General features: G+C 43.7%; 1 protein-coding gene and 1 long non-coding RNA gene across 2 annotated transcripts in view; one reads left to right on the top strand and one right to left on the bottom strand.

Annotated features, from left to right (window-relative positions):
* The window catches only part of LOC142662874 (uncharacterized), a 137406-nt gene extending 135326 nt beyond the window's left edge, over positions 1–2080 (bottom strand). The window contains exons 1-2 of the long non-coding RNA XR_012851019.1: positions 1701–2080; positions 371–426 (exon numbers count right to left, since the gene is read on the bottom strand). This is a non-coding gene — a long non-coding RNA (uncharacterized LOC142662874). The remainder of the gene's footprint in view (positions 1–370; positions 427–1700) is intronic.
* Positions 1952–20637, top strand: part of SEC11C (SEC11 homolog C, signal peptidase complex subunit) — a 34235-nt gene continuing 15549 nt past the window's right edge. The window contains exons 1-3 of the mRNA XM_075841106.1: positions 1952–2129; positions 18181–18290; positions 19485–19634. Of these exons, the coding sequence (XP_075697221.1) occupies positions 2073–2129; positions 18181–18290; positions 19485–19634 (317 nt within the window). The 5' untranslated portion in view covers positions 1952–2072. The remainder of the gene's footprint in view (positions 2130–18180; positions 18291–19484; positions 19635–20637) is intronic.

Genomic DNA, 20637 nt, shown 5'->3' with positions numbered 1-20637 from the left:
GCGTCGTCGTTTGACAGCTGTCAAACGACGACACGTAAAAATACAGCCTCGTCAAAAGAAGTGCAGGACACTTCTTTGGACGTTTTTGGAGCTGTTTTCTCATAGACTCCAATGAAAACAGCTCCAAAAACGGATGTGAAAAACGCAGCGAAAAACGCGAGTTGCTCAAAAAACGTCTGAATATCAGGGGCTGTTTTCCCTTGAAAACAGCTCCGTATTTTCAGACGTTTTTGGTCACTACGTGTGCACATACCCTTACAGTGGAAAAGTATAGAGTAAAAATAATGAAATTAAATAATAAACTAATAAAACCTTTGAGGGACAGACCATAAAAAATAAATACAATAAAAAATACAGATAAAATACCTACCAAAACCGTTCCCCCTTGCCAATCACGGTCATAACGCTAGTCCTGACCCAATTACCCTAAAATAGACATGTAATATATAAAAATTTACGGTAGACAATGAAGATCGCAAATAAAAAGGAGTTTTTACGGTAACATTATATTACCAGAAAAAAAAGCATTTTAAAAAATAAATAAAATTAAACTAGAAGCATAAAAATACTAAAAAAAAGTAAAAAAATGTGTGCAAAAATGCTAAAATAAAAAGAATGCTGCATTGTTCACGAAAAGATTGTCACAAAAATCACGTTGCTAGCCAAATAAAAAGTTTGTAGCCGTTTAACGCGAGTTGTGACTGCTCTGGAGGCTGGTTGCTAAGGCAACTGTCGGATACTAAAGCCTCACCTGCACTGGAGGTTTGTAGGTGAGGCTTCGGCATCTGACGGTTGCTTTGGCAACAGGCCCGCCCTCCCTCCCCTGCAGTATCTCCCGCCGTCAGTTCGTTACTTTGCGCAGAAGACCCACATTATACATAAGCGCAACCGCACTTTCAGGGTTTGTTCACACAGGTCGGATACGCTACCGAAAAGTACACAACGTATCCAGCCTAGAACCTACAGGGAATTCCGGATGAAAGACCGCACCAAATTGTGGTGCAGATCGCCGCAGCGGAAAGCAGAAAAAAAAGATCCGTTGCTATGACAATGCCAGGGGAGTAAGTAAAGACTTTTTAATTAAATTGAAACAGAAAAGTTTATTTATTTATTTTTTTAAAGATTTTCAATTCGCAGCATTTCTGACGCAAAAATGGCACAATTTCCTATTTTTTGCGGCTTTTACCTTAGCATTGAACTCAATGGGGAAAACCGCATCAAAAGAGCAACAATTCCGCAGCATAAACTGACATGCTGCGGATTTTTAAAAAAAACACGCTGCATATTTTTACAGCTTCGTGTGGATGCGATTTGTTCAAATTTCATTCACTTTGCTGCTAAGGAAAATCCGCCAAGTGTGAACATACCCTGAAACCAATGTCCATACAGCCCATCTGACAAGAATGTAGCAAGCGCCAAGTGCATAAACTCTGCAGCGTTTAATTTCCCTGCAGCGCCACCACAGGCGAAATAAAGTATTACACAATTCACATTGAAATCAATGATCTGTCTGTGTAATGAACAGATGTGCCAAGTCCTCCACAGCAAGATAGGCTATTTGTAGCCACTAATGCGTACTGGAGTCTAGGAAAGCTGGGTGACAACGCTTGTGAGGGTTGTATTAACGTTCATGTCGGTTCTCACCCAACTTTCCTAGTAACTGATATAAATGCAGGAAATTCCCTCAGCTTGCTACTGACCAGAAATGCTTTCTTCATTGTAAATTTAATTCAGATGAATTCCAAGTCATGTAAAGCGACAATGACCCGAAGACAACTCTCTGGGCAGCACCTGCCACTCTCCCCTCCTCCCCTCGCTGGGGTCGCTTTATGTATTGAAATCTGCGAAAGGCATCATGGGACGTGTGGTTCTCGGCAGGCTCTGGAGACATTGATTGTGACCCGCCAAGACTACGATTCCCGTCATGCTTTGCGAGCGGCCTATGAACGAATACCACATGGAACAGGGGGAGCCGGGGAGGGGATGTTGGCAGTGGCGGGGCGCCTCCTTTCTCCTGCCAGCTTTTACATTGTGGCGGCAGCTGCCACCTAACCCCTGGCTCGCTGATCCTCATGCAATCACTAGAAATGGATCTCTTAGGGGATCTACGGAGAATGAACAAGAGGCAGGTGAGTGACAGCAGCCAAAACTGCCCAGGGGCCACATCGTGCTGCCAGACTGGGGCCACTCTCATCACCAACAGCTCCGCACACCAGTAACTTTTATCGTTGTCAGTGGTGACTAGTGTCATAGATACGACCTTATTTATCTCATGTGCATGTTCTTATTTTATTAATTGATTTATATTTGATATATATTTGTATTTATTACATTATCATACATTTTAAATATCTCTATAATAGATAGGTAAAACATTTTTATTTTTTATCTGCCCATATATATATATATATATATATATATATATATATATATATATATATATAATGTTTATATTCAAAGGAATCTCCAGAATAAGATAAAAAAAAAGCTAAACTCTGGCAGCTGTTTATGGGCTGAAATAAGAAATATGCCCAAACTGCCTTGACCAGAATACATAGTGACATGACCACTGCGGACAGTGATTGGCTGCAGTGGTCCTGTATCTTAGGGCTTATACGTCCGTGCTACTAGCGTGATTTTCACGCGCCTCGCACGGACCTGTGTTAGCCAATGGGGCCGTTCAGACTGTCAGTGATTTTCACGCTGCGTAAAACTCACGACATGTCCTATATTTGGCCGCGTTTCGCGCAACACGCACCCATTGAAGTCAATGGGTGCGTGAAAACCGCGCACGGCACACGGACGCACTTCCATGTGCCGCGCGTGATGCGCGCTGCAGTAGTCAAAACTATGAATGAAAACAAAAGCACCACGAGTGTCATAATGATGGCGGCTGCGCGAAAATTACGCAGCCGCGCATCATATGCTTATGACACACGGAGCTGTTATGACACACGGAGCTGTTATGACACACGGAGCTGTTATGGAACTTTTGCGCGCGCAAAACGCACACGCTCGTGTGAATCCGGCCTTATGACGTGTTGTAGCATGGTAAGCGGAGACCGGAGGGTGGTTTAAAAGGGGAGTATGTGCTTATTTGTTATTTAAGCCTATAATATATATATATTATATATTTTTATATACATATGTGGCTATGAAATGTGTTTATCTATATTTATTTATAGAAAATTCATCAAAAACTTGATGGACCCCATTATTGATTGATTTGGGTCTGTTTGAAAGCTGATCCATTACACCTTTTATGGCTCCTTTAAAAAACCGTCAGGTCGCTAGTGTGAATAGAGCCCAAGAAAACCCATTTTCAAATATAAGGGGGAGTTCACACAGAGTTTTTTGAAGCGGAAACCGCGCCGCAAAAAACGGCCGAAAATGCCTCCCATTGATTTCAATGTGAGGCAGAGGCGTTTTTTACCGCGAGCGGAAAAACCGGCTTGCGGCAGAAAGAAGGGACATGCCCTATCTTCGGGCGTTTATGCCTCTGACCTCCCATGAGAGGCAGAGAAAGCGTGTTTTGCTGCGTTTTATGCCCGCGGCGTGCAGGCAGGGGAAAATCTGCCTCAAAATTCCAAATGGAAAGAAAGTCACGAATACAGTGGTGTATAATATGAAAATACGCATGTGTGGCTGAATGGATGATACCGGCCCTGGCTGAATAGACATATGAAGCCCCCACAATATGTCAGGCTGACCACCACTGGTATAAAGATTTTAGGTATGCACTGTCATTCTGACCTACAGAGCTCACACTCTAAGTGCCGATCATCGCTGCTGCACTTTACAATTAACTGGTTTATTTTTGCATTCTCTTTTCCATCGAGGAGTCTGAGAAAGATGGGTGACCACCTCAATGGGAGCTGTAATAGCAGCTGTTTGTTTCTTTCCCAGAAAAAGACGATCCGCTGTAATCTATGGGGGAACCTGGCATCAAGTGTTAATGTCCCCTGCAGCACCACCACAGGACAAATTAAGTATTACACAGTCAATCAATGGACTGTCAGTGTAATGCATGGATGTGTGGGGTCTTCCAAAGTGATACTCTCTCCTATGGCTAATTATTAGGGGCCCTGAATGACAAACCCCCCTCTAATAACTTAGTGGTGTGCAACCTTCCAGCTGTTGTGAAACTACAACACCCAGCATACCATGATTCCAAATGTTGTAAGTTGTATTTTTTTCTACAGGAGGCCACAGGTTGCCCAGGACTGGACTATATGAAAATGGCTTTTCTAAACCCTATAAGGGCAATCATTGTATAATGATTTGTTTATATATATATATATATATATATATATATATATTAGATCAGTATTGCACTATTTTCAAAATCTCTGCTTGCTGCTAGTGAATGTGAACAGTGTTTACACCCAGAAGCTGAAAACCTATAAAGAACAAACACGTTTCACAGCTGAGAGTTTACTGCAATTGTATACAGACTAGCCAATTCCCTGTAGACTCCAAGCTAATACATTTTCCCTGCCCTGATACACTGTAGCAAACTATTAGGAGCGAAATTTGTGCTGCTGATGTATTTTAGATCTCAGAGGATTTTCTAACTTTATAGCAAACTCTCTTCTATAAGTATTAGGTCTGTACTGGTTTCAGCCTCAACAACAGCAATCAGAGATCTTGAAAATGGTAAAGAATTGATGCATAAAGTTTATTAGGAACGAGTACGCTTTATGGAAAACCCCTTTTAACAATTTGATAGAAGAGGACGACACTAGGACTTGCCCCAGTAGGAATCCATTTGGCCCTCCGTGTGTTTCATATCTTATACAGAGGTCTCGCTTTTGCAGGTTTTTGTGAGAATCTGCAAAAAAAAAATTGGAATATATTATGTTCCATCACATGCCTATTTGGAGGTATTCTCCCCTAGAAGTTGCTTTTAGGGGGGTATATGGTACATCATAGGGGGTTACAGGTCCATAATACTAGTAGGCCCGGTAAACCCTGTGCCGCTCAGTTGTATAAAGTAACATGCGGCCTTTGTGATACATATAGGTAATGGGAAGTATTCAGCTGCTTTCTTCCTCTTTCCAGCCGCTGTGGCGGAGTATCCTCTATTATACCGATGTCTGGGCACATTAAATTTCAATAGCATTAAGCTGCTTCTGTAGAGACAGATCTCACGCAGCTGCACAGTCATCGTCCCTAATAAATTTACCTCATATAATTTTACCAATATGCCGCACTATAAAAATGTTCATAGTTTATAGAGGGTAACCGCTGTAAAATTCATCCACAACTTATGAAGCAGGCGTTTATTATTCTTAAAGGGACCTTCCCCTATAGTAAAAAAAACCTCCCCCAGTCATCATCAGTGTTTAAAATTAAATTCAGACCCTTTTTAGGCTCTGTTTACACGGCATTATTGTCCTCAGTTTAATGTATACACTGGGAAAATCTCCTGGCACATACGTTAAACGAAGGCTGGGACAAATGCTAAATGGGTATCCATTTACCGACCAGCATGGCGCGTTCACCCACGCCGTGCTGGTATCCATTTACCCCCCCCCCCCACGTTTACCCCTCAAAGCACTGCCATGCGCAAAAAGACTATCCCACCTTTAATAACTCCATGACCATGGCTGCTTATCTTTGCCTGTGGGAAGCTACTTCTTCCCCGGGGTAGCCCCAGTGACGTAACTGTCCAGGGAAGCTCGAGTGACGTAGCTACCCCGTACCGAGATAAGCAGCCGGGCACTCCAGTTGCTCTAAAGGTCTTGCGTGACAGGGGATAGTTGAGCCGCCTTGCACGGTGAGCATCTCTGGGGCTCTCTGCAGAGGGGCGACCTCTGGGGCATCGGCAAAATAGTGATAACTGTCCATATTTGGACAATTACGTCACTGGAGCTTCCTGATTTAACAGAGCACAGTGACGGATGCCATAGAGTGGCATCCATCACCCTTAGGCTATGTTCACACGGGGTATTTTGCCGAGTTTTTGGACGCGGAAACCGCGTCGCAAAAACGGCCCGAGAACGCCTCCCATTGATTTCAATGGGAGGCGTCTGCGTCTTTTTCCCGCGAGCAGTAAAACTGCCTCGCGGGAAAAAGAAGCGACATGCCCTATCTTCGGGCGCTTCCGCCTCTGACCTCCCATTGACTTCAATGGGAGGCAGGAGAAAGCGTATTTCTCGCTGTTTTATGCCCGCGGCGCTCAATGGCGGCGGGCGAAAAACGGCGCGAAAATCGGCGTGCAGGGAGAGGAATATCTGCCTCAAAGTTCCAAACGGAATTTTGAGGCAGATATTCCTCCCCCAAAATACTCTGTGTGAACATAGCCTAAGGGTATGTTCACACGGCCTATTTACGGACGTAATTCGGGCGTTTTTGCCCCGAATTACGTCTGAAAATAGCGCCTCAATAGCGCTGACAAACATCTGCCCATTGAAAGCAATGGGCAGACGTTTGTCTGTTCACACGAGGCGTATATTTACGCGCCGCTGTCAAATGACGGCGCGCAAATAGACGCCCGCGTCAAAGAAGTGACCTGTCACTTCTTTGGCCGTAATTGGAGCCGCTATTCATTGACTCCAATGAATAGCAGCGCTAAATACGGCCGTAATTGACGCGGCGTTCAAGCGCCTGCACATGCCTGTACGGCTGAAATTACGGGGATGTTTTCAGGCTGAAACATCCCCGTAATTTCAGCCGTTACGGACCCCCGCCGTGTGAACATACCCTTAGGCTGGATTCACACGAGGTCATTACGTCCGTAATTGACGGACGTATTTCGGCCGCAAGTCCCGGACCGAACACAGTGCACAAACATGATTACAGTACGGGACAGTTGTCCCGCAGCGAGGCAGGGACTCCTAGCATCGTACATAACTATGATGCTAGGAGCCCGGCTCCCTGCACTGTGTTCGGTCCGGGACTTGCGGCCGAAATACGTCCGTCAATTACAGACGTAATGACCTCTTGTGAATCCAGCCTTAGGGTATTATTGCATCCACTAAACCTATACTTTTTTTACTGGATGCCTCTGGACCGAATAGCGTAGTCGACCATGTGGGGAGATGCAAAGTGACAACCCCTTTGGGACCCACCATGTGACACTCGAGGTGCTTGTCACTTGTTTTTGTCCCTGAGTAATCACTGGGTTAAAAAATTACCAGGGCGTCTTTCTCTCTTAAACGGAAATACAAATACATTTATTTGCCAAAAAGACTTATTGTTTGCATTTATCAAGTGTCTATCAGTGAACGTGGCTTTTTGCCCATAGCAACCAATTAGAGCTCAACTTTTATTTCTTAAGCTGCTGTGGAAAAATAAAAGCTGTGCTGGGATTGGTTTGCTATGGGCAACAAGGCCACTGCGGCTGGCCATCTTGCTACGATTGCAGGGCAGGCAGCCGTGCAGCCAGTGCTACTGAAATTGTGAGCGCTGCTAATGAGTGACCGAGACCCCGGCCAGCAGCTCATTGTTCTTAAAGTTACAGCCGCGAAATAGCGGCAGCGTGGCTTGTCTCAAATGGCGACACGATTGTAAATTCACAGACGTGAGAAAGGGGAACATAGATCTAGACATCTTGCCAAGAAAATAAAGCTTCTTCACTGTGTAACCAGGAGTCTTTCAATTCACTTTGCGTTTTAATTCTTCACAGTTTTCATGACCATGCTTGATTTCAGTGAATGGAAATGTTTATGGTTTACTTTCAGAGGCTGGAAACATGTCCTGATCGTGTCCAACTGACACAGTCCTGCATCTTGGTTATTTAGACATAATCAGGACAGATTTTTACTAAACGAGTGTTTCTGTTCACTGACAGCTCAAAGAGATCTTGAAAACGATAAAGTTACAGAACTTTTCATTATACGAGGACTACGATTTATTTACCATTGGTAACCGTTAAAGATTCACTCGGCGTATTTTCGTTGTGTATTTGTCTGCCTACAACGAACCGAAATATGCATAAAAAAAATGATTGGTCTGCGCTTGCTCTTGACTTTAAAGGGAATACGTGTCTTAAAAACATGGGAGTCAAAAAGGACGTATTCATATGGGAGTTTATTTTATTGCTTTTAAAGAGCATTTACCCACAAAATAAAGAGTCATCCTCTACTGCAGGGGTCAGCAACCTTCGGCACTCCAGCTGTTGTGAAACTACAACTCCCAGCATGCCCTGACAGCCAAATGTCTTATTATTCCAACCGTAGGCTGTCAGGGCATGCTGGGAATTGCAGTTTTACACAAGCTGGAGTGACGTAGGTTGCTGACCCCTGCTCTACTGTTAGATTGTTAAAAATCCTATTTAGCTATTTTTTTATTTTTCTGTTTCTGGGAAAGCAGGGTTGTAAGAAATATGGCTGCCATTACAATGTTCAAATGGCTTGTCATCCAGAATAGATCCTGAATAGCAAAACTGCCTGGTTATGTAGCGGTGTGGGAACTAGGCAGATTTGAACTCGGGGAAAGTTGGCTCATGGTAGCCCACTGGGGTTACAAACCCAGCTTTCCTACTGTCCTGAGTGACAAATTTGCCTGGTTCTGCAGCAATACAAGAGCATGGTAAAAGATTGCTTAACAAGGCAGGGTTTTCATTCAGGGACCTGTACAGGTAGACACATTGGTTGTTACCTGGCTTTCCCGGAAATAGATATAAATATAGACAGAGGATGATTCGAGGACTAAGAACTCATGCATATGGCCGCATTACGGATCCTTGCTGTCCATCACCTTGATCATCAGCCGTTTTCAGCCTCTGGATACAAACCAGAATCTTTCCACACACTGACAGCAAGCAAAGATCTTAAACTCAAAAACACAAATTGTATAAGAGTCTGCATTTACTTCTATGGGTGTCGTGAATCGTGGGAACGGAGAGTCACAAGACCCCTAATCTCCTGGTAGAAGAGGGTCTCCAAAGTCGGACCATCAACCATATATGGCATATCCAATGTCGAAGATTGGAGTGACCCCTTTAGGACTCCACGTCGACAAAGCTGCGCTCACGAGTTGTGGTAAAATCACAGGAGGACGATCTATCCGTATGGGAACCAAGTCTGCAAGCAAACCTCAGGGAAAAATTTAATTGAGCAGTGCTTACGGTTTACAACGATTTTACAGCGATCTGTTACCGCGGCGACTTTGCCTATGTTTGCTGCTTATTCCCTGAACTGTGTCCTTTAGTTTACATTATATACAGGCGCCTGTTCCCATAGGGGAAATAAAAAAAAAAGGTATTTTCTTTTGGCTTCTGTCGGGTGAATGGCGGCCTATGGCTATGCTTGCCCAGCGCATGATGTGAACAGAGCCGAATACTGATTTTGAGCTTTATGGCGTTTTTTCTTTTCTGTTCACACCCAAAGTTAGAATAAAAAAAATCTGCTGGAATCTGTGTATACTATTTATCTACACTCCGCAGACAGTCATGTGCCCTAACCGCATCATTCTAAGGTCTTAATCACACGAGCGTATTACACGTCCTGACCAGTGCAATTCAATGGGGCTAATCACACATCTGTGTTTCTTCACGGCCAACGTGTCCGTTGCCTGAAACTGAGCGCACGTCCTATTCTGGTCTGTTTTTGCGGCCCACGTCGTTCATTGAAGTCAATGGGTGCGTTAAAACAATGGACATCTCACATGGACAACATCCATATGCTGTCCGTGCTTCACGCATCAGTTGCATGTGCCCTGCCCTGAAAGGCTCAAAGAGTAAAAACACGGCCAAGAAAAACGGACGACACACGGAAACCAGACTGACGCAACATGGACAGTTATAGTCATGAAAAACAGCACTTTTTTTTTACGGGCGTAAATCGAACACGCTTGTATGAATAAGGCCTATCTATGAAACTGTCACCTGAGCTCCCACAATACACTGCTCTCCGGCAACAGCAGCGTTTTGAATGTTGCTTTCTGGCTGAATGCTACTGTGAGCATAGCCAAAGTTTAGTATAGATCACACGGCAGCAGCTCGGGCCCAGACCTCTGCTGTAACCTGTCATTAAGGCCGCTGGTGACGTGACTAGCGCTAGCAATCCATCACAGCCTTCTTAGCCGTTCCTCGAGTCTAGGCAGGCCGGCACTCATTTTCTGATGTATTTAGCCGCATTACAATGCAGGTAACGTTGAAGTGTTTTGTATTGTTTCATGTTCCTTTTCCACTCATCACCCTGTGCTGCTGCTCTAAAGAGCTTTTTACACAAATAATTCCTGCCTAGTTACTACTGCGAGAAAGCAACACGGTGACAATCTCACGGTACGGTGATAATTTTTATTATCTGAATAGGGAACGTTATTCCCCTGCAAAGTATCATGCCAGGATCATACAGATACAGTGATAACGGCTGAGAAATGCACCAACCACGACATGAATGGGATGTCTCATCGGCTAGGTAAGCCTCCTTCAGCCAGGAGTTTCCCCCGCAGCGGAAAATGTAGTATTACATGGCGGCCATTCAGATGAGTAAGGGTATGTTCACACGACAGCGTCCGTAACGGCTGAAATTACGGGGATGTTTCCGCCTGAAAACATCCCCGTAATTTCAGCTGTAACGGCATGTGCAGGCGCTTGAACGCCGCGTCCATTAAGGACGTAATTGGCGCTGCTATTCATTGGAGTCAATGAATAGCGGCTCCAATTACGACCAAAGAAGTGACAGGTCACTTCTTTGACGCGGGCGTCTATTTACGCGCCGTCATTTGACAGCGGCGCGTAAATATACGCCTCGTGTGAACAGACAAACGTCTGCCCATTGCTTTCAATGGGCAGATGTTTGTCAACGCTATTGATGCGCTATTTTCGGACGTAATTCGGGGCAAAAACGCGTCCGTAATTAGTGCGTGTGAACATATCCTAACTGTCCTTGCAATAGAAGGACTGATCGAGTCCGCTAAAACAGGAGCCGCTAGTTTATAACTTCTCTCCGTTCTGGCTCATAGAAGGGGGTTCTGGTGCGGGATCCCTCTATGATGTCCATATCACCAGATAAAGCATATGGACGGTTTGTCTTCATGAGGCAACCCCTTTAATAGCAAATGGTTATGGATTTGTAGGTAGGGGTTGTCCAGCTTTATGTATTGTATAATAACCTGCAACTTTCTAATAGACTTTGTGTTACAGCTCCTCATCTTTGTCAAGATCTCTGCTTGCCGTGAGCGAATAGGAATATTCCCGTTTACATCCAGAGGCTTAATTGATACTACTCACAGCTGAGAGTTTGTTTTAATGGTGTATACCCCGTCCTCTGTAAGTTAACTACATTAGCAGCACAAATCTCTCTCCTGTTCTGATGCGCTACAATGTATCCATGCTGGAAAATGTCTGAAGGCAACACTGTTTAGGACCCGTTCACAACTGCGTTGGAGGCTTCTGTGGCAGATTCGACAAAAATTATTGGAAACCATAATGCAGCATGCTGCACTATTGTTTCCAGTATATCCATGGACGGCTCAACAGAACCCAATAAAGTCAATGGGTTCCATCGGCCGGTGGTGTCTGTGGTGCAACGGAACCGGTGTGTCCGGTTTTTCAATGCTCTGCTCCTATGACGTAGCATAACAAAGGTAATGCCAAATGCGGATGTCAACAAGACCTTAGATTCCAGTGGACTGTTTGGACTGAATAAAATTGTAACAAATCCTCAGCGCTGACAATATAGGTCTGCACCAGTTTTTGGCAGTCAAAAATGGACAAGGAGGCAGCACTTCCAAAAAACCGCCTTTAATCACCCATGCAAACGTTTGTCCACCAGGACTTTTCTCAAGCAGTTTTTGGCCTCTGGATGTAAAAAAAAAGAATGTTTCCATTCCCTGACAGCAAACAAATCTTTTAGATACCAGCAATTTGCAGAAGTGGGTGGAATTTTTTTTTTTAATGTAACCTATAATTATCTTCTAAGTCGGCTATGTATCTTTAGTATTCGGTTTTTTAGTGTTCCAACACCGTATGCTAATGAGCATAAGAGTCATATCTTCGTTCGAAAAGAGTCATATCTTTATTCCTCAAGCCTTTCCGAGTTAACCCCGCCTCCTTACTTTTGATTGACAGCTCCTTGCCTATCCCCCAATACACATGAAATTCCACGCTTTGATGGTCTGGTGCGTGCGCACAACGGGACACCATAGCGGCGCATACGCAGTAACTAGATCTGAGGCCCGGACGAAGCAGGGAAGGTTATCGGACCATACATTATGGGTTGCATGCGTGCTATCTCAAACGAGATTTCGGAATTCAGGGCGGGACAGTTTTCGGCGGTGGGCAGGCATAAGAGAAACTATTGAGACTGCTGGATTATTACCATAAAAGGCGCAAAATATTTGCAGACCGCTCTTTATGGTCGGAGGAGGAGTTTAGGAGAGGGGATAATAGCAATTAACTTTTGAGAGCAGCGAGGGGTGAGTAGAGTTCTAGGTGAAATGATGGTGACAGGTTCCCTTTAAAGAGGCTCTGTCACCAGATTATAAGTGCCCTATCTCCTACATAATATGATCGGCGTTGTAATGTAGGTAACAGCAGTGGTTTTTATTTAGAAAAATTATCTATTTTCACCAAGTTATGAGCGATTTTAGCTTTATGCTAATTATTTTCTTAATGCCCAACTGGGCGTGTTTTTACTTTTGACCAAGTGGGCGCTGTGGAGAGAAGTGTATGACGCTGACCAATCAGTGATCAATCGGCGTCATACACTTCTCTCCATTCATTTACTTTGCACATAGTGATCCTTCGTTGTTCACTATGTGGTGTCACGAACTCACACATTAACGTTACTGAAGTGTCTTGACAGTGAATAGACATCGCGTCCAACCAGGACGGATCTCGCTGTAAGCTGTCATTTACAGCGTGATCTCGCGAGATTACGCTTGCTGTGCTGTAAGTCCCACACAAACGTTACTGAAGTGTCCGGATTGTGAATAGACATCCCGTCCTGGCTGGAGGTCATGTCTATTCACTGTCAAGACACTTCAGTAGCGTTAATGTGGGTGTATGTGACTGCACATAGTGAACAATGGAGGATCACTATGTGCAGACTAAATGAATGGAGAGAAGTGTATGACGCTGATTAGTCACTGATTTGGTCAAAGAAAGCTCCATTTGCAGCAATTACAGCATTGCAGACCTTTGGCATTCTAGCTGTTAATTTGCTGAGGTAATCGGGAGAAATTTCACCCCATGCTTCCAGAAGGCCCTCCCACAAGTTGGATTTGCTTGATGGGCACTTCTTGCGTACCATACAGTCAAGCTGCTCCCACAACAGCTCTATGGGGTTGAGATCTGGTGACTGCGCTGGCCACTCCATTACAGATAGAATACCAGCTGCCTGCTTCTTCCCTAAATAATTCTTGCATCATTTGGAGGTGTGCTTTGGGTCATTGTCCTGTTGTAGGATGAAATTGGCTCCAATCAAGCGCTGTCCGCAGGGTATGGTATGGCGTTGCAAAATGGAGTGATAGCCTTCCTTATTAAAAATCCCTTTTACCTTGTACAAATCTCCCACTTTACCAGCACCAAATCAACCCCAGACCATCACATTACCTCCACCATGCTTGAAAGATGGCGTCAGGCACTCTTCCAGCATCTTTTCAGTTGTTCTGCGTCTCACAAATGTTCTTCTGTGTGATCCAAACACCTCAAACTTCGATTCGTCTGTCCATAACACTTTTTTCCAATCTTCCTCTGTCCAATGTCTGTGTGCTTTTGCCCATATTAATCTTTTCCTTTTATTAGCCAGTCTCAGATATGGCTTTTTCTTTGCCACTCTGCCCTGAAGTCCAGCATCCCGGAGTCGCCTCTTCACTGTAGACGTTGACACTGGCGTTTTGCAGGTACTATTTAATGAAGCTGCCAGTTGAGGACCTGCGAGGCGTCTATTTCTCAAATTAGAGACTCTAATGTACTTGTCTTGTTGCTCAGTTGTGCAGCGGGGCCTCCCACTTCTTCTCTTTCTACTCTGGTTAGAGCCTGTTTGTGCTGTCCTCTGAAGGGAGTAGTACACACCGTTGTAGGAAATCTTCAGTTTCTTGGCAATTTCTCGCATGGAATAGCCTTCATTTCGAAGAACAAGAATAGACTGTCGAGTTTCACATGAAAGCTCTCTCTTTTTCTAGCCATTTTGAGAGTTTAATCGAACCCACAAATATAATGCTCCAAATTCTCAACTAGCTCAAAGGAAGGTCTGTTTTATAGCTCCTCTAAACGGCAAAACTGTTTACAGCGGTGCTAACATAATTGCACGAGGGTTTTCAAGTGTTTTCTAATCATCCATTAGCCTTCTAACACAGTTAGCAAACACAATGTACCATTAGAACACTGGAGTGATGGTTGCTGGAAATGGGCCTCTATAAACCTATGTAGATATTGCATTAAACACCAGACGTTTGCAGCTAGAATAGTCATTTAGCACATTAACAATGTATAGAGTGTATTTCTGATTAATTTAATGTTATCTTCATTGAAAAAAACTGCTTTTCTTTCAAAAATAAGGACATTACTAAGTGACCCTAAACTTTTGAACGGTAGTGTACATCGTGCAGTTTTGCAATGTGGCTGAGGTATTTAGAAAATGCGGCACGTCCTTTCCTTTATTACGCAGTTCAATTGCAGTTTTAGCCCATTGTCCTAAATGGTGGAAACCGTTTTGTATATAATTGTGCGGTTTTTGACTATTTCTTTGCGGTTCCGCAATGAAATGAAAAAGACAAAAAAAAAAAAAAGTGCTCCAGCAACTGCCTAAACTGCTGCCCAAGCATCCAATGGAGCTAAAAATGCTAGCTTTGACTCCCACAGAAGGGTTTATTAATGGGAGTGAAGAACCTTATGGGCACATACACCCCCTAAACCCATAGGAGGGCACCGCACCCTGAGAAATCCTGTGACGAACACACGTGCAAAGTGGACACCCAGGGAAACACAAAAAGTAAAGTGCCCCAATGCATGACCTAATCTGTCTAGCAGTGTAAAAATGAGCCAGTTCACCAGGGCTAAATGTGTCTATAAATCCCCCACTCCCATATGGCCATATATCCCCCCCCCCCCTCCCCACACTCCAATATTGCTGCATAACTTGGCAGATTCAGGAAACTAGGAAAACTGTAGGATGTATGTAGGAGCCGTGCTCGGCTGTTTTAGGCAGTACCATAGATTTTGAATAGAGTAGCAGGGCACATGCTCGACCGCTGCTCCATTAAATTCCTCCTGGCAGTGGTCTTGCAGCCAGGGGGGGGGGGGACGGAGGACACGGGACTCTCGTTCTGGCAATCAATCGGAGACCCAGCAGTTGGACCCCCACCGATCTAGCAGTAGATAGGTGATAATCTGTTATTACCGGAAGAACCTGTTATAGAGCAAGAGGAATTTAGCAGATTGATCTATTGACTTATGGGAAAATATTCGGTTTCATTTTATTTATTTGCATCCCTGCTCCCTCTGGATTTAGAAGTTCTGTGGGCGCTGCTACCCAGTGATTGACAGCAATCATTGTATGCACACTCACACAGGGTTGGCTGTCAATCACTGAGTAGGACGGCGTACTGGACTCTTTTTAGTGAGCAGGGATGCAAATCAATACATTACATGTTACACTGAATATTTTCCCCTAAAAGTATATATCAATCTGCTCAGCTGCTCCTGCTCTATTAACTTTACCGAAGTGTCTTGGGAGTGAATAGACCTCACCTCCAGCCAGGACGCGATGTCTATGCACTCTCTCGAACACTACGGTAAAGTTTCTTGGGGACTTACACAGCACAGCGTGATCTCGCGAGATCACGTGTGCTGTCATTCACAGAAACTTTACCGAAATGTCGGGAGTGTGAATAGACATCGCGTCCTGGCTGGAGGTGAGGTCTATTCACTCCCAAGACACTTCGGTAAAGTTAATATGGGAGTATGTGACTGCACTGCGTGATCTCGCGAGATCACGCTGTGTTGCGAGTAATGCTAAAGATGAATGGAGAGCAGTGCATGACACTGATTGGTCACTTCTCTTTACAATGTCCAGTTGGTAAAAAAGTAAAAACACGCCCAGTTGTCTATTTAGAAATTAATTAGCATAAATCTAAAATTGTGCATAAATTAAAAATGTATCGTTTTTCAAAATAAAAAGCACTGTTATCTACATTACAGCGCTAATCACATTGGGTAGGAGATAGGGCACTTATAATCTGGTGACGGAGCCTCTTTAAGGGGTTAATGGTGGTATAATGAATATTTGTCTAACTTTCTAATCTTTGTGTTTTAATCCTTCATCGTTTACAACATCTGATTTCTTGCTGTCAGTGAATCGGAACATTCTTGTTCGAGTCCCATGCAGACTGTATACTGAGAGATTGCTACAAATGTATCCAGTCTAGATAATCTCCTGTGAGCTAAACTCTGCTACATGTTATCTGTACTGATACATTGTAACTCTCTGGACAGGAAAGAGATTTGTGCTGCTGATGTGTAAAATTGTAGCAAATTCTCTGAAAAGTATGTGTCCAGATTTTCTTATCAATGCAAATAATAACAATTCCATTCACTGACAGCAAGCTGAGAAAATGGTAAAGAACACAAGTGTATTCGAAAGTGAAATAATTTTTTATTCAACACGGAGTATGGGGTTGTTCTAAATGAACACCCCCTTCTCCATAGGAAGCCTCCTCTGTGATCAGTGATTATCGCCGCTGCAAGTGTGTCCGCAAGGGTCAGCCCTCCCCAGCAAGAGCCAATGTTTGCATCAACTTTTTTGTTCTGGCTGGGGACCCCCTTCCCCTATAGGTCTGCCTTAATAGAGCATATATCTAACTGGGCAACCCCTATTTGAGCTATATTTACATACCAAAATACCTCAAGGGGTTAAATTGAAATGGGCCACATATACTGTGCCCCCTCAGACTGCACCTCGGGGTCTTCCTTGAACACGTACTAGACCAAACTGTCCGGAGTTTCTTGTAAGACAGATATAAATTCTGAGGTGGCACAGATGGGCTATAATGAGGCCGGTTTCCTGGGTAACTCTCGAGCTGGCAGCGTCTGTGCCATCTGAGAGGCTTTTCCGCCATCGTGTTCGCAAGGGAAAATAACCAAGTAGAAATGTTACTGTATGTGACAAACGCCTCACACATGCCCATCTGGTAATACCCTGTATTCATTCATCAGCATTCAGCTTGAGATTCGCCCGCTGTCCCATATTCAATGATTAATTCCAGCGCCAATTACTGAATGACTTTTCATCAGCAATAACATGGTGGCAGCTGCTTTATAAAATATCCAGGTTTATTCAGTGCCTATATAGTGTTATTCACAGCAGTGCCCATACAATATATAGTACCATTCGCAGCAGTAGCATAGCGTATATAGTGCCAATCACAGCAGTGCCCATACAATATATATTGCCCTTCACAGCAGTACCCATACAGTATGTAGGGACAATGACCGCAGTGCCCATACAGTATATAGTGCCATTCACAGCAGTGTCCACACAATATATAATGCAATTCACCGCAGTGCCCATACAATATATATTGCCCTTCACAGCAGTACCCATACAGTATGTAGGGACAATGACAGCAGTGCCCATACAGTATATAGTGCCATTCACAGCAGTGCCCACACAATATATAATGCAATTCACCGCAGTGCCCATACAATATATATTGCCCTTCACAGCTGTACCCATACAGTATGTAGGGACAATGACAGCAGTGCCCATACAGTATATAGTGCCATTCACTGCAGTGCCCATACTGTATATAGTGCTAATCACAGCAATGCCCATACAATATATATTGTCCTTCACAGCAGTGCCCATACAGTGACAATGACCGCAGTGCCCACACAATATATAATGCAATTTACAGCAGTGCCCATACAATATAGAGGCTATTCACATCAGTGCCCACACAATATATAATGCCATTCGTAGCAGTGCCCATAAAATATACAGTGTTTGGTCTGCCAGTCTCAGATAAGGACGGGATTTATCAAATGAGCAGGGCTAATAATTTTTTTTCCTTCTACATTAAACAATACGTTAGCAGTAGGTTGTGTGGCCTTTTGGTCCCCGGTGTGACTGCAAGCTTTCCCTATAGATTCGCCACTGGTCAGATCTCTGGTGCGTTACCTCTGTTTTCGTTTTTGGAACCATCGCCGGGACTAACTCCGCAATTTATTATTTTTCAATGTGTCATTTGCTCTATGCTTATGTTTTTTTTTTTTTCCTTCTACAGCTTTACTATCAAGTCCTTAACTTTGCCATGATTGTGTCGTCTGCCCTCATGATATGGAAAGGCCTCATTGTGGTCACAGGAAGCGAGAGCCCCATCGTTGTTGTATTGAGGTGCGTCCAGGCTGATGTAATACTGTATGAAGTTTATAGGACTGGGATATCAACCCCAGAGAGCTGCCTACAGGCTCGATATCCTACACACATTAATTTGCGGAGTATACATACAGTCTAGTGCAGGAGTGGACCGTGTACGAGAAACACTGGAAAAAAGTAGCTAAATTAAAGTGGACATGGCTTGAACCAAGTACAGTCAAATAGTGCCAATATAATCCCACCATACAGTGACCAGATAACTGTACCATAACATACAGTCCTCACATTATACCACCATACAGTGCTGAAGAAAAAAAGTTCTATACAATATCTGAAAAATACCACCATACAGTGCGTAAATAATACTGCTATACGGTGCACACGTAATACCACCATTATAATGCATTTCACTCATTTGTTTCACGTACGAGTCCTAGATACTCTTAACTATTTAAAGGTCTGCAGTCATCTTATAAAAGTGGCGCAGCGTTATAAGGATGTTTGCGGATTCTGTCCAAACTTTGTCAATCATCCGACTACAGTCCGCTCCACCCCCAGCCTGCAATGGCTGGTAACAGGGAAACAATAGACTGCGTCTGTTGTCCACTGACTACGGATAAGATTATTTATATCAACACTTAGGGCTCATTTAGACGAGCGCGCAACTCGTCCGTGTGATGGCCGTTAAAAGAACGTCCGTCACATGGACACATGTATTTCAATGGGGACGTTCACACGGCCGTTGTTTCAACGGAGCGTGTGAAGGGTCCGTGGAAAAATAGGACAGGTCCTATCTTTTTTTTTGCGTTTTCACGCATCCCTGCATAGACTCCCGTCTGAGGGATCCGCGATAACGCATTTCGCACGGATGCAGCTCGGACGTGAAAAACATCCATTTTTCACATCCGAGGTTGCACATGCTCGTCTAAATTTAGCCTTACAGATGCACTAGAGCTGAGTTTGCTATCTGGCGCCACCCATTGATTATGCAGTGATAACACATTGTGATAGTGATTTTACATGGGACTGCTGGTACACCTACTGCATGATCTTTACGTAGAGTGTTATCCCAATGATTTGAAAGCTCCGCTCCAAAGAGTTCAATGACCAGTTCAGCTCTGCTTCATTTGTAACACAGGCAGACATTGTGATAAACCAAGTTACTAGGTCGTCTTGTGTCTTTTGTTTGTAACCTGTCCGGTCTTTTCACAGTGGCAGCATGGAGCCAGCCTTTCATCGAGGAGACCTGCTGTTCCTCACTAACTTCCAGGAAGACCCAATCCGGGCGGGAGAAATTGTCGTTTTCAAAGTGGAAGGCAGAGACATCCCGATAGTTCACAGAGTCATCAAAGTTCATGAAAAGTAATATATAATTTCAGAGGATTTGGAATTACTAGAAGGTGTCCTTAGTGGTAGCATGAAACAACTTTGAATTTATATATTTTTTCTGTTCTTAAGTTGTTAAATGTTCATAACCATATGATCAAATCCTGCCACCACTAGGGGGAGCTTACTGCCTACATTATATTACGGAGTTCAAATCTATTCAACATGTTCCTATGCTCCCCCTAGTGGTGTCAACAGACAGACAGAATTTAATCATATGGTTATGCAGGGGATTTGGAGCTCTATATCGGGAATAGCAGCACTCCAGATTGTGAATAAATAAAGTGGTGTGTTTTAGTGACCCCAGCAATGTTTCAATTCAATCAAACTCAATGGAATCTTTCTCAAGCTTTATTTATTCACAATCTGGAGTGCTAGTCTGGGAGGATTTATTTGCACACACCTACTGGAGCAGTGCTGCCTTCTTTTTTATATATATATATATATATATATATATATATTGTAGTAGGGAATCAATATGCACAAAAATGAACCTAAAATCGACATCGTGTTAAAAAGTAGACATTCACTTTCAGCGGTCAGACTTTATTTAACTACAATATTACCTCACTATTGTAGGTAACACTAATGCATGCTTATTTATGTATACTGTTTTAGGTGGCATTGGTATTTGCAGAATGCTGTCGCCATTTTCTTCTGTATTGTTTTGCAGTCACAGGCGTTCTTGCAACTGTTCAAGTTTTTTCATTTTGCTGGAATGTTCTCAATCTCTCTTGTGTGTTGTGTTGTATATATGTGGGCATAGTGACGGCCTCTATTTTTGATCTTGCACTCCTCCCATTCTGCCCTAGGGTGTTTTTAATTCGTTTATAGCTGGTTCCTACCTTCCCCCAAGTATATTCTGAAGGCTCAGACCCAGAATAGGGTGTATGTTTAGTGTAGGGACCCACCTTATAAGTGAGGTCGTCGTGTCGTGGCAGGTGGACTCACACAATTTGATCAAAATGTGTGCTAAGTA

The sequence above is a fragment of the Rhinoderma darwinii genome, chromosome 1, assembly GCF_050947455.1.
Source record: "Rhinoderma darwinii isolate aRhiDar2 chromosome 1, aRhiDar2.hap1, whole genome shotgun sequence".
Lineage (NCBI taxonomy): Eukaryota > Metazoa > Chordata > Amphibia > Anura > Rhinodermatidae > Rhinoderma > Rhinoderma darwinii.
Note: the sequence above shows the minus strand (reverse complement) of the source record. Positions and strands in the feature narration are given on the sequence as shown.